General features: G+C 38.3%; 1 protein-coding gene across 5 annotated transcripts in view; it reads right to left on the bottom strand.

Moving 5' to 3' along the window:
* PRKN (parkin RBR E3 ubiquitin protein ligase) overlaps positions 1 to 13,040 on the bottom strand; it is a 1,182,603-nt gene that overhangs the window by 757,448 nt on the left and 412,115 nt on the right. For 4 of the 5 annotated variants that reach the window (XM_067560804.1, XM_067560805.1, XM_067560806.1 and 1 more), the window contains one exon: positions 12,368 to 12,608. In XM_067560804.1, the coding sequence (XP_067416905.1) occupies positions 12,368 to 12,608 (241 nt within the window). The remainder of the gene's footprint in view (positions 1 to 12,367; positions 12,609 to 13,040) is intronic. The other variant, XM_067560808.1, reaches the window with a different exon arrangement.

The raw sequence follows: 13,040 nt of genomic DNA, 5'->3' as shown, positions 1-13,040 counted from the left end.
GTATATTTACACATAAGAGGTGTTACCTAAATGTAAGTTAATCTTTTTTTTTTTTTTTTTTTTTTTTTTTACCAACAATTATTTTATGGAAACAATTCTTTTTGAAAACGTTACATGCATAGCTTTGTTTAATTAAAACAGAACATTTGCCATCTACAAATGTCACTGCCATCTGGTTGCACAAAGATTTGGAGTTATGTATTTGCAGAAGAAAACCCATCTATGCTCTCACCTATCAATGATCAAAATGAATCCCAGGGAGACAGCAGTGTTCTCTCCTCACCCCTCAACAAGAGGAAGCTAGCAAATGTTATTGGCTTTAATTAACATGAAAGAGCCTTAAAAACAATAAAATAATAGACATATTCATGAGAGATAATTGTCATATAAACATGAGCATTCCCAAAAGTGTTGCTGGCTTCATTAGAAAGAACATTTCTCTTTTCAGTGAATGTTACAGACATGCAAGATGTGGAAAAATGGCACCATTCTCATCAGCGTTAAAAGCATATGATATGTATGAGTTTCCCGGCAAGGCACTGACTGCAATAAATTACCAAGTGTGTGTTCTGTTTTCTGAAATGGGCTCAATTTATCATTTTATTGAAAAGGTTCCATTATGCTAATGTCTTATAAAATCACTTTCTGCTGTTGCTGGAAGGTCGAGAAGGGATATAAATTTTTACATTTAGAACCAGGAAGTAGTGTAGCAGAGAGTTACCAAGGGTTAATAAGTCTAAAAGAAGACACAATATATATAAAATTCAACTTTCAAGGACTTTGTAATGCCAATTTCTTGTATATCGTACTAGCTGAAGTGCAATAATGTTAGTATGTTTCTAAGTTTTAGTCCAGGTCTACAAAGTAAACTTATACTGGTATAACTATGTTGCTCAGAGGTGTGAAAAATCCACACCCCCTGAGCAATGCAGTTACACAACCTAACCCTTATTGTAGACAGTGCTACATTGACAGGAAGGCTTCTCCTGTTGACATCCCTACTGCCTTTTGCAGAGGTGAATTGACTAAGCCGATGAGAGGTCTCCTGTTGGCATAGCAGCATCTTCACTAAAGCACTACAGTGGCGCCATTGCAACATTTTATGCGTAGACCTGACCTAACTAATTTAAAAAAAACTTGGTAGAAACAGCAATAGTTAATTATTAGCGGCTAAAAAACTCAGTAATTAGTTAATTAACATTAAAGATTGTTTAGAAAGCCTCATTTCAAAGAGGACCAAATTAAAGAGTGCCATATCTACTGGGGGCCACATGCTTTAAGGGTAATCAAATCTCATGCTTCAAGGGTGTGTCTGCAAGGGTAAAGAAAGAATATTTAATCTCAAAAATAGCATTGCACAATCTGAGTGCTGCATTCCAGAGTTAGGTTTCTTTCCTCTGAAAGATCAGGTATGGTATTGGCCACTGCCAAGGAAGGATACTAGAGCTAGATAGATCAACAGTTTGCATGAGTATGACAGTTTCTATGTTAACACATCTTAGTTCTACTAAGATGTGATGATTTCCACAAAGCATCAATTACTTCTGCCGAAATAAGAAGTATGAAATATGAAGTATTTCCAGCAGAGTAGAAGGAGCCAGCTCCATGTGACCAGCAACCTCTCCTTGGAGCACCAGGAAGAGCTCTGAAGATAACCAGTGCTTCATCCATGGCCCACAGTTTGGGAACAACTGCACTAGAAACATGTGAATGTAAAGAAAGCAAAGGCAGGTAATATTTGAAAACCTGCATGGGCTCTAGACCAAATCTCGACACAAAATCTGGATCACTTATCAAAAGCGTTTGGTAGGCCTAATTTGAAAAAAACATATATAAAAAGACTGCACCATATTATTGCCTTGCTTTTCTTCTAACATATATATTGGATTCCAAATTACAGATACAGTTACATCTGAAAAGCAAATATGAGAAAATCAGTTCCTTCTTCATTTCCTGTTCCTCTTCAACAGTTGATGTTACCAACATTTTTAACAGAGCACTGTTCTTCTTACTCTATTTTAAGTGTTTGTGATGTGAATAAAACTTACAGACAAAATGAAGATTCCTCCCTCTTTGCATTCTGCAGAGGTTTTAGTCACAATTATGGTTCTTGCACTAATCATGGCTATCAGAGACATGCTAGTTCCAGAGGGCCAGGGAGAGTAGAGTAGAGTAGAGTCATGGCCATATGTTTCCCCCATCACTCATCAAAAGATTAATAGAGCTTGGCCAGCTTAAGGAGAGCACACTGTACCCTTGCTGCAGCCCATGTTCTCCTGGAGGCATTCTGCCCAAGTCGGGGACCATGTCCTGGGAGTTACCACTGGGGTGATACATCTTCCCAGACCCTACCATGTATAGTGTCATAAGAGCTACAATTTAATTCCTATTCTATTACTGATGTAGGCTTGATCCTTGAACATATTTTGTACTTCACCTTTAAATCAACAAATTTGTTAGAATAACTTTTCCAGGCCCTAAACGAATATATGCTAAAAGAGTATACCATATAATGTATTTTCTTTTAAATTAAATCCAATTAAAGGATTTAATCCTTTTACTAGAAAAAACTTCCAGTGCACCAAAACAAACACCATAGAAAACTGACTAGTTATATGAATTCATCTGGTAAAACAAGACATTTGCTGTGTACCAAATGAATTATTCCCTTTGCTTGTAGAACAATGGAGCTCCCTTCAAATGAATACCTGTCAAAAGAACTGACTTACTATACAGCTTTGCAACTCTGTATTAAATAGAATATTAGAGTGTAAAGAGGAAAAAAACCAAACTCTACCCACATGTATTCCAACAAAACTGGAAAAAAGTAAACTCAATGTAAGTACTTTGGTATTTGCTCGTCATTAGACCTAGAGCTTGGGGAGGGAAATGAGCTAATTATTTAATGCAAATTGAATTACTACTCCAAGTATTGATTCACACTGATCAGCATGAATCTAAAGTAGATTTAATTCATGAATTTATTTTATCATTAATCCATCAATGATTTCTACCAACAAGCAAGGAGGAAAAATGCAAACATTCTTTATACAGAGTGGTTTCCTTTTGAAAAGTGCTAGTAAATCACAACAGAGAAATCTGTTAAAAACACTTTTTCTTTTCTTTTTTAAATGAATGGTAAATTTTAGATATCCAGTTTTCTGACACAGCAGGCTAAAACAGGTCGTGAGCAAAAAATAACTGCATCATTGTACTTGTCTTCGTTTTGTCTGGTTCAGTTGCTGAGTAGTTATACAGGTTCATGTCCCACAGTATCAGTATAGATGTTCATGCAATGCTGGAGGCCATTTTGGATGGATCAGCGCTCACGTTTTGATGATATTCTCAAGGAGATGATGAGAAAAAACAGCAGTATATTTTAGATCTAGGAGTACTCAAGACTAATGCCATATTAAAATGGGGAGGTGGAGATGAACATCATACCGTTACCTGACCTGGAACTAATTTGACAGTATAGGTTTAGAATTACTTGTCACATTTCTAAAACTACTTCAGAAACTTGGGTTTCCCACTTGCTTCAAGCAAAATTGGGACACAAAGCACTTTCCTACCCTTTACAGCCTTTTTCAAACCACGATGCTAAGCTATTTTATTATAGTATTTAAGTGAGAAGATACTTTCAATAAAATGCCTTATAGTTTATAAAATGCCACAAGATATTTTAACAATTGGACAACACAAAAATATTCATATTTCAAATAACATTCCTAAAACTACAGTAATATCCTGAAATAAATGTAAATTTTCTTACACCTCACCAGATTACCTTTCCTCAGAAGATTGTATGTACAGTTCTAGACATGGAAGTCCTAAATCCTAGGTTAGGGTAATCAACCTAGGGTTTAAGACTGAAAATGATGGGGCCTTGCTAATCTCATTTTTACACTCAGTAAACATTTTGGATATTATACCATTCCGCAAACTTTCTAGCATTACGCAGGAAGGATGCCTTGAATATGGACTCTGCAGCTCTAGTAAAGCCTTTGCTACCAGTATGAAAAAGAAGCAATCCCAAACTTGAGTTTCTTATTCCTATTTTTTACCTCTTTCTATGCCTTGTCAATGGACATCTGTGCACCTCTTATGCTTTCCTAAAGAAGGATTCATAGAATCCTTCTGACACAGTGGCAGCAGCTACTCTGGGCTAGGGCTAACCCCACTGGTATGTCAACTACTCTGTTTATTTGCTTTGGCCTTTTTCGCAGCCAATCTTTCTAGTTTCTAATTTACACTCATTAATATCAACTTCCCAACTGTCTGTGTGTTCTGGAGGTCTGTTCTATTTCACCATGGTGAAAGTTGATACTTTATTACCTCCTAAGGACATGGTTATCAATGGGGTATATGTGACCAGTACGATGATGCTAACCTGCCATACATCTTCAGCCCTGAGTGATTAAACTTATCTTGATTTCCACCAATTTAGCAGGAGGCAGTACAACTACACACTTAAAAGGTGCAGAATGGTGGTGGAATGTGATTTTGGTTCAATGAAGACAAGATGGAGATGCTTACAGACTCCTTTGGAGTGTAATATGTATAGAGCCTGTCACGCTGTCTGGAAAGACGCACAACTGTGACTGCCTATCTCATGTCAGACTGCCAGAAAACAGGGCAGACACCCCAAACTAGTGGTTTGTTCTATAATTAGATTTCACCAAACCAGTAACAAACATGAACTCTTGGATCACTATACTAATCTTACCATGGAGTCACAAAAGTTCCCTTAGACTCTCCAGTCTATCTTGCCATCCAGACGAACTGGACTTTGTGAAAAAGGCCGTATAAACCAAAAATCACACCACATCAGGTTACTCCTAATCCCAAAGGATTAGTCACTTATCCCACATCAATTAATTGGTACTCTGGATCTCACACCAAAGACAATACTGGCAACCAATTCTCTAGTAAACTAACTAAAGATTAGAAAGATTTCTATAACAACAGGTGAGTCAAAATTTGTAAATCCAAAATGACAGCAGACATGTAATAAACTATCAATTTCCAAATGTCTCTCAGAGTACCCAGAATAACTCTGGGAACCTCTGTCTTCTTGTTCAGATATTCCACCCTGTTAGAAACCAAACAGTCCAGAGTTAAATAATCTTTCTCTGAATCCATATTTATATCTTCATCTCATAGAAGACAAGCTGTTTCTTATTAATAAATTGCTACTCTTAGCTGCTGCTTTTCAATTCCTCCTTCCACCCTCCCATGCATTCTCTGCCATACTGAGCAGAGTGGTCAGCTGCAAGGAAGGGGGAAAGTGGGGGACAGAGGGATGTATGTAACAGAGCTGTGTCTGGCCATGATTAAAGCAAGAGTCAGGTTTAGATGCTAAAATCCACCAACATATTTTGTAATATCTTTTATCATAATAACAGAAATGGTTGTGCCCATGCCCATCTTACCCAGATGAGATGCTGTGTTCTCCTCCGGTTCTTCAATGCAGGGCTCCTCAGCCCCACTGTGCTCACTATGGTCCAATTCACCAAAGAGATCCTGCAACTGGTGGCTCCATGTTGATACACGGTCTTCTTGGCAGTCTGTAAGAGGAATCCCTCTGGGGAACCTTCCTAGCTGGGTTGGGGCCCCTTGCCACTTTCCTGCAGAGGAGCTCTTTGGACTGGCTGTTCTTAGTTGAGGGGGTGGGTCCAGTGTCTTTGCAAACATCCAAGTTCATAATTTGCTCCTGTCCCGGCTTCCCAGATGAGTCCATTATGAAATAGAGCTCCAGGCTCAATGTGCTGCTCAGCCCAGTCCAGCTCCTTGCAAAGCAGCCAGCTCATTGGGGCAGCACCCGGTTTGGTATCATTGTCCTTGGCCCTCTGTTAGCTCACACTGAGCTCCTCTATCTTCTCCATTCACTGTTTTCCAGTCCAATTGATCACATCACAGACCAGCAGTTTCCAAGCAATGTTGCTGTACTGCTGAGTATTCCTCTTCTGGGTCCCCAAGTTATGAGTTCTGCTCACCTCAACCCAAAGGTTGACCAAGTATTTGGTATCAGCCTGAGGCCAGGTGGCTCCATGCTGTAACATCGTCTTCTTGGCAGACTGTAAGAAGTGTCCCTCTGGGGCACCTCCCTAGCTGGATTGGGGCCCCTTGCCATGCTCAGTTACCGCCACTAGGTTGGCCCAGTCCAAGCCCCAGCCTCTTAGTCTCTGCAGTGGGGCCCACCCTTGTGGGCCTACTTACTTTCTTTACAGATGAGAGAAAAGCAAAAGTTCATACTTACAGAACCCGCCCCTCCAGGGGTTAACAAAAAGCAAAAATGTCAGTAGCATCATCTTACTTCAGGAGTGCATGGATAGCCACTTTATTGGAATCTTTACAGTCAGGTAGCTCTCTGTTGGGCTTTCTGGTCTCCTCACTGAGTCGCAGAGAGCAAAGAGGATCATGTGCATAGGGGTTTCTCCTACTGCTTCAAGAGTCAATCCCTTCTCAAGTTTTCCTCCTTGCTTGACTGCCACTTCCTCCTTTTAAAGTCCTCCTCCCTACATGTATGATTGGGAGGGTTGTAGGGGCAGGTCTATCTTAGCACACAGAGCTTCACTAGCCCCTTCCCTGTCAGTGAGAGTGTTTATACACCACATCACATAGGCATTCTTCTCACTGCTGTGTTGGAGACTAGAAATGAAGATCCTGCAAGAAGTGTGGGACTGAGAATGCTGAGTAGAACCATATGAAAGTAAGCATCTTCCAGTCAGGGGACAAGCAGATACTATGATAGGGCACAGGATTGGGTGGGAAAGATTGGCGGACCAATCACATATCAATTAATGTGATGGATCAGTGCATACAAATGATCACATTTTATTGCAGACACTTAAAGTTGGCAAGCAATACAAGCTAACTCAGGATCAGCCCTACACCCCAGGGCGTGGCGGCTGCTTCTTGGTGTGGTATGAATATAGCACGATTGCAGGTGCTGGTATCTGAACAAGGAGCATGTTAACAATACAACTTTTGAGCCACAGTCAATTAAATTTCCAGGGAAGACAAAGTCATAAAGCTAGCTAAAACTTGTAGGGGTTTTCCATGACAAATTTTCGGGAAAAAACCTTCAAGATATAATTTCTTTTGAATTTTTTGAAAATTTGTTTTGGTGGGGAAAATGCCACTCGCTCTTAATTTTTACACATACCTCCTTTTTTCCACTGGGGGGCAAGGGGAGATTAAAAAACTGAGGCTAAGTGGGGCAAACACATTTTCTTTCACTTTTTTACTTTTCCCCTCCACTAAAAGAAAAGTCCAAGTGTTACTTTGTTACTTTCTCCCACTTAAAGAGAGACAAAATTAAAATGTGAGAAAAGTATTGCTTTTAGAAGTAAAAATTTTACTTTCTTTTTGAAATTAACACTTTTGACACTCTACCATTTAAAATTAAAGCATTACTTTTCACTTTTAAAAGTGTTACTTTTTCTCCTTTTTTAGCGTCATTCCCCCCAAATTTTTCTGGTGGAAAAGGGGGGAAAAAGTTAAAACCTCAGAAAAGGTAGACTATTTCCTATCATATGGAATCAAAAGTTTTTGGAAAAAAGCAAAAAAGCATGTTTTCAATGCTTTAAATTTTTTTTAGTAAAATATCAAATGAGAAGGGTTGCTGGCAGTTCAATCTCTGAGAGAGCCCTGAGACTGTGTAATTCATTCCCAACCTTAATGCAAAATGGCCCGAATCTGATGACCTGATGACCTGCAGGGTATACTGCAAAGCTCATCCTTTCTCTTAGACTTCTGAAAGTGGTGGGGAAACAGGTGGGGGAATTGTCAGATGGGGGTAGTGATTTGAGCTTCTAAGGCTTGGACTACACTGATAACTTAGATTGACATAGCTACGGCTCATGGATATAAAAAATTCACACCCCTAAGCATCATAGCTATGCCGACCTAACCACCAGTGTTGACGCAACTAGGTCAATGGAACAATGCTTCAGTTGACCTAGCTATCATTGCTTGGGGGAGGTGGAATTCCTACAGCAAGAGAAAAACATCTTCCAATGCTGTAGTTTTTGTCTACACTACAGGGTTACAGTAGCATAATTATGGTGCCATAGCTAGGTTGCTGTAGTGCCTGTAGTGTAGATGTGGCCTAATTTTCCAGGCTCACTGGTAGTGGGTTATATTGAAGTGTATTGCTGCACTTACGGTATTATCTGTGACATACTTTTAAGTTATATCAAGAGAGCCTAGAGTGGCTTATTTGGCTTTTGTTGAAATCTAAATAAATAAAATTAAATAAATAACTTGTAATATTTCACTTACTGGTATAAAGATAAAGGAACACTTTTAAATGTGCCCTTTTACATGGTACAAAATATTCTTCCTTGTATCAAGTATAGTACATCAACTTAGGAGTGATATCATTCCAAAACAATGTTGACACTTCATATAATGCTACTGTGTTCTATGGTCACAGCGAGATTGAGGTGCCAAACTGCTGAGAAATACTTATATAATAGCAATACTATACTGTGAAAGTTTCATCTCCTTTTGACTGACTGTTGACATTCTGTAGTTCAATTATTAAATAGTCATCTTAAGAACTTCTTTCTGAAGACAACAGATCTCTACAGTTCTTTTTTAGTCAGAACCCAAGGTTTTTATGCCAAAAGAAAACAAAATCATCCTGCAGTAACAGAAAGAAGTACGTGAGGCTTTGGAAGAACCTGGAGACTACTGTTTCTATTATGAGAGAATCACTCAGCATATTAGAGAGGATGGTAATAATGAATTAAAGGAGTCCTTCACCTCTAAGTCACAGGCTTGAATCTGTCATCTAACCTCTGCTTTGGGCCTACTTTATGTGCATGTTGATGCTTTGGTTCCAAGTGGATGTTTCTAAGTTGCAAAAATCACCATCATAACTGAATCTTTTGTGCAGCCTCAGCAGAAAGGCAGTTGACCAAAAAGTTTCTGGGACTACACTGATCTTTCGCCCACAAGAGTGAGTGAGGCACACTATTCAGGAAGGAAAGGGGAGCTCTCATTGCAGCTGCCTATGATATATTTCTTTGGGGCCGGGGGAGAGGGGGGATGGAGGATTTCACTCTGCAACTGTCAGTCTGATACCTTTCACCAGCATTACATTCACTTAAAGAAAAAGGCAGATATTAGTAAACAGGAATCAGATGTTTCAACCATCACTGATACAGGTGAATGTGTAGCCATAACAATCAATTAGAAGCAGAACTTTCTATTCATCCTTAATAACAGTGAGACTCATAACACACTGAGTAGACAAGACCACCACAAAGTAACCTGTCATTAACAACTAGCCAGGCAGAAGCGTCACTCAGGGCTACTGTACACTGAAAAGTTAGGTTGACCCAGCTACATCACTCAGGGGAGTGAAAAAAATCTATGCCCTCTGAGTGACATAGTTAGGAGGACATAATCCTCGGTACAGACAGCACTAGGTTGATGGAAGAATTCTTCTGTCAACCTAGTTACTGCCTCTAGGGGAAGTGGATTAACTACAGCAATGGAAGAACCCTTCCCATTGCTTCAGCGAGTGTCTACATCAATGGTTCTCAACCTATTTACCATTGTGGGATGCACATGTGTTATATGGGCCGCATTCAGTACTACCTGTATGGCCCTGAGGATGTCAGATGAGTCACAGCTGTGTGCTGATTGGGCCACAAGCATCCCACAAGCTGCAACTGAGAACCGCTGGTCTAAACTGAAGCTCTACAGCTGTGCTGATGCAGTGTTTTAAGAGCAGACATAGCCTCATTAAAGCTGTCTCTTTATTTTGTTTATAAAATAAATAAACTATTTAGCTGCATTACAGATAGACCTACTCCATAGACACGGGCAATCTACATTCAGTTATGTTATCATCCTGCCATTGGGATCCTTGCGATGACAAATAAGTACACTTTGTTTGGTCAGAGGCCTCGTGGAAATTGCAGAGTGTAAAAGAGATACAACACCATGAAAATATATGGATGTGCCATGAGAAACCTTAAATGTGTAAACTGCCCTGCAACATCAGGCAGAGTAATGAAGTTCATGTAAATATTGTTTGCAGGAATGGAAAAAATACATAAAAAGAAAAAACCCAGCAGTTCACATCACAGTGCATCAGACAGCAAGACCAGTTTTATAATATGTGCCCCAACTGGTCAGATTACATTAGCATGCACCCCTCTTGTCTCATTACTTGTTCAGAATGTGCGTGTGCATCAATAAACAAGGCACTAATTTGTTCCTAATCTGCACTCATTCATCATTAGTTGGCAATGAGAGGTTGATCAAGTCAGTTGTGGAACACTTCTGTGACCCACCCATGAATTGTACACTGTCTGCAAGATTTACTCATGACATTCTCTAAAAGTTATTTTATCAGTTTTGGTAACCCATGTATTGTACAAGATGATTTTTTTTGGTCAGGCTGGTCTCCGAATTAGCTTATTTCCAGAATTAGCCTCTTCTGCTTCTACAAAAAAGCGTTTGTGTATTGGTCTTTTAAATGGCATCTTCAATTAGTTACCAAAAAAGTCACCTCAGAACTGTAGTGTTCCAGAGAGATTCCTAGTTGCATAGATGCATAGTTTTCAATGGGCATTATAATAAGGATGTTTCCTCTTAGAAGATTGAAATACTATTTCAGGGATCATTCTAAGATAAATTGAGGCCTGGTAATCAATTTCAAAATTCATTTTATTTGTACCCCGACTCTTGATAATTTTGCTAATTCTTATGTTACTTCATTCATGCCAGATATAGATACCAACAATGAAGCATGGCTATTCTAAATCATAATTTTGTGGATAAGAATGTTTTAAATTCATAGCATAAGTCATCTGTCTTGTGTCTGTCATGTCTTTACAAAACATTTATAGAAGTTCTTTAATAAAATTTGTGAACACAAAACTGCCATAACAACTTGTAAATTAAATTAAATTAAAATTTCAATGCATAAGCTGTAACATTCTAGTGAAAGAAAATGGTTTCAGCTTCAGTTACACAAATACGTGGTGGCTGCTTATTTTAACCTCTTCTATTCCTCTGTAATACTAAATAGGATTATAGAAGTTAGGGATGGAAAAGCAAAACCCCAGGCATAGGTACAACATGCCCTACTAGAAGATATATCAAAAGCTCAGATACATATTCACTGTAAATTATTGACATTGTACTGTCTGTTTAAAAGACTAAAAGAAACTGTGGCTGTTTCATTGCATAGAACAATCCCACTAAGAAGGATAGAATTTGTAGCCTATAGAACTAGCCTGCTTGCTTGCATTATTATTATTATTAGAGATATTTTGATATGATTGTGTGATTCAATAATAAAATTAGATATTTTATTCAGCTGTAATGCAAGGTACCTTCCAGGCCACATCCTGGATGACAGCTACCGTTAATATATATATATATTCAACCTTTGGCTTAGATAAATGTAGAACAGGATAGGACATATATGGTCATAACCTTTACCCTAGACAAGTCAAGTCAACCTTTGGCTTAGGTAAGTATCAATGTAGGACGTATATGGTCATAACCTTTACCCTAGACAAGTCAAGGGACATTAAAAGGGGAAGGGGCTGTCCCGGTTACCAAGAAACTTTACAAGAACACCACAGAACCCACAATAAGCTAGAAATAACAAAGGTGAGATAAAAGACCACCTAGAAAGGGATGTGGATACGTCAATAATACGTACGAACTTAGTAGCCAATAGATTATGTGTACCCCAAAAGTTTGAAGGTGGAAAGGCCAAGTATGGGCCGGAGAATCCGTATTCTTGGGTATAAGAAAGATCAAATCTAGCTCATCGGGGCAGTCGACTGTCAGCTATCCCTGCTTGAAGTTTTATTTAGTGTTAAGATTCATTCTTTATTTTATATTCTTAAAGTTGTAATGTTAGTCTTAGCTTATAGCTCTTAGTTTTGAAGCAGCTCTTATTCCACTCAACTCCAACTTGAGAAATTAGACATCTCTTTCAACCAAGTCCAGGAAGGGTGTGAGTATACTAGTTTAAAGCATATCATAGATATATCTATCAAATAAGTCTTTACCTTTAAGATTGTATTAATCCATTATCAATTTGATTATTCATTTTATTTTCTCTATATCAGTCATTTGTTTATTTTATGTTATTTTAATACATTTATAAAATTATACAAATATTGGTTATCACTGGAATTCTTCCTGTGTTGTACCCGGGGTCCTTATAACTCATCTGAAGCCTGATTAAGAATACAAACCTCATAATCCTTTAATTAGAGCAATTGGCAAACCTATTACCCTATTCAATAAATTAATAACTATAAAATCAGGCTACAATTTGAAACTTCAACTCTAAGTTTTGAATTGTACAGTCTAGATGAGTTACCTGATTTGTCAGATGGAAGGGAAATGCTGTTGTCTGTAGTATCCAAAATAACACCCAGGCCTTCAGAATAAGATGGGAGGACGCTGGTACTGAGGTCTACACGGGTTAGGCTTTCAGGCTCTTTTTCCATACCTCCTATAATACCTCCAGTATTGGCAGTTTCAACATCAGCCCTTTTCTGACCACTGTCTAGTGGACTCTGAACAATATGAACTATACTCTGCTGGGCCAGGTCACAGTTCTGAAAAACAAAAACAAAATTCCAAAATATTATTGAGACAAAGTAAAAACTGACTCTGTCTCCAATATGGTATTTGTTAAACTATTTCCACTCCATTTCATGAAGAATTTCAATAAGCATTAATAGAGTTTAAAGAAAAGTAAAAAGTGTAAATTGCAAGAATTAGGATTACTTGGACTGGCAACAAATTAAACATTTAAGAAGGAAATGGTGGACCAGAACCAACAGCTCTGAATAATTCTGTTGAGGGATGAATAGAGAGAAGTGTTATTAAATCAGATGCTAAGAAAATTCAATCTATAAAATGCATTTTTACAGACAATGACGAAAAAAGTTTATGATATTTTATAAGCATAGTTGAACCCTTTTTTACTAACAATAGTAACAGTTAAAAGTGTTCACAACAATGCTTGAATTAGGGTGTGTGAGGGA

This window comes from Emydura macquarii, unplaced genomic scaffold (genome assembly GCF_026122565.2).
Source record: "Emydura macquarii macquarii isolate MOO-44397 ecotype Brisbane River unplaced genomic scaffold, CSIRO-AGI_Emac_v2 contig_2308, whole genome shotgun sequence".
In the NCBI taxonomy this organism is placed as follows: Eukaryota; Metazoa; Chordata; order Testudines; family Chelidae; genus Emydura; species Emydura macquarii.
This window is presented reverse-complemented; position numbering and strand designations above follow the sequence as displayed.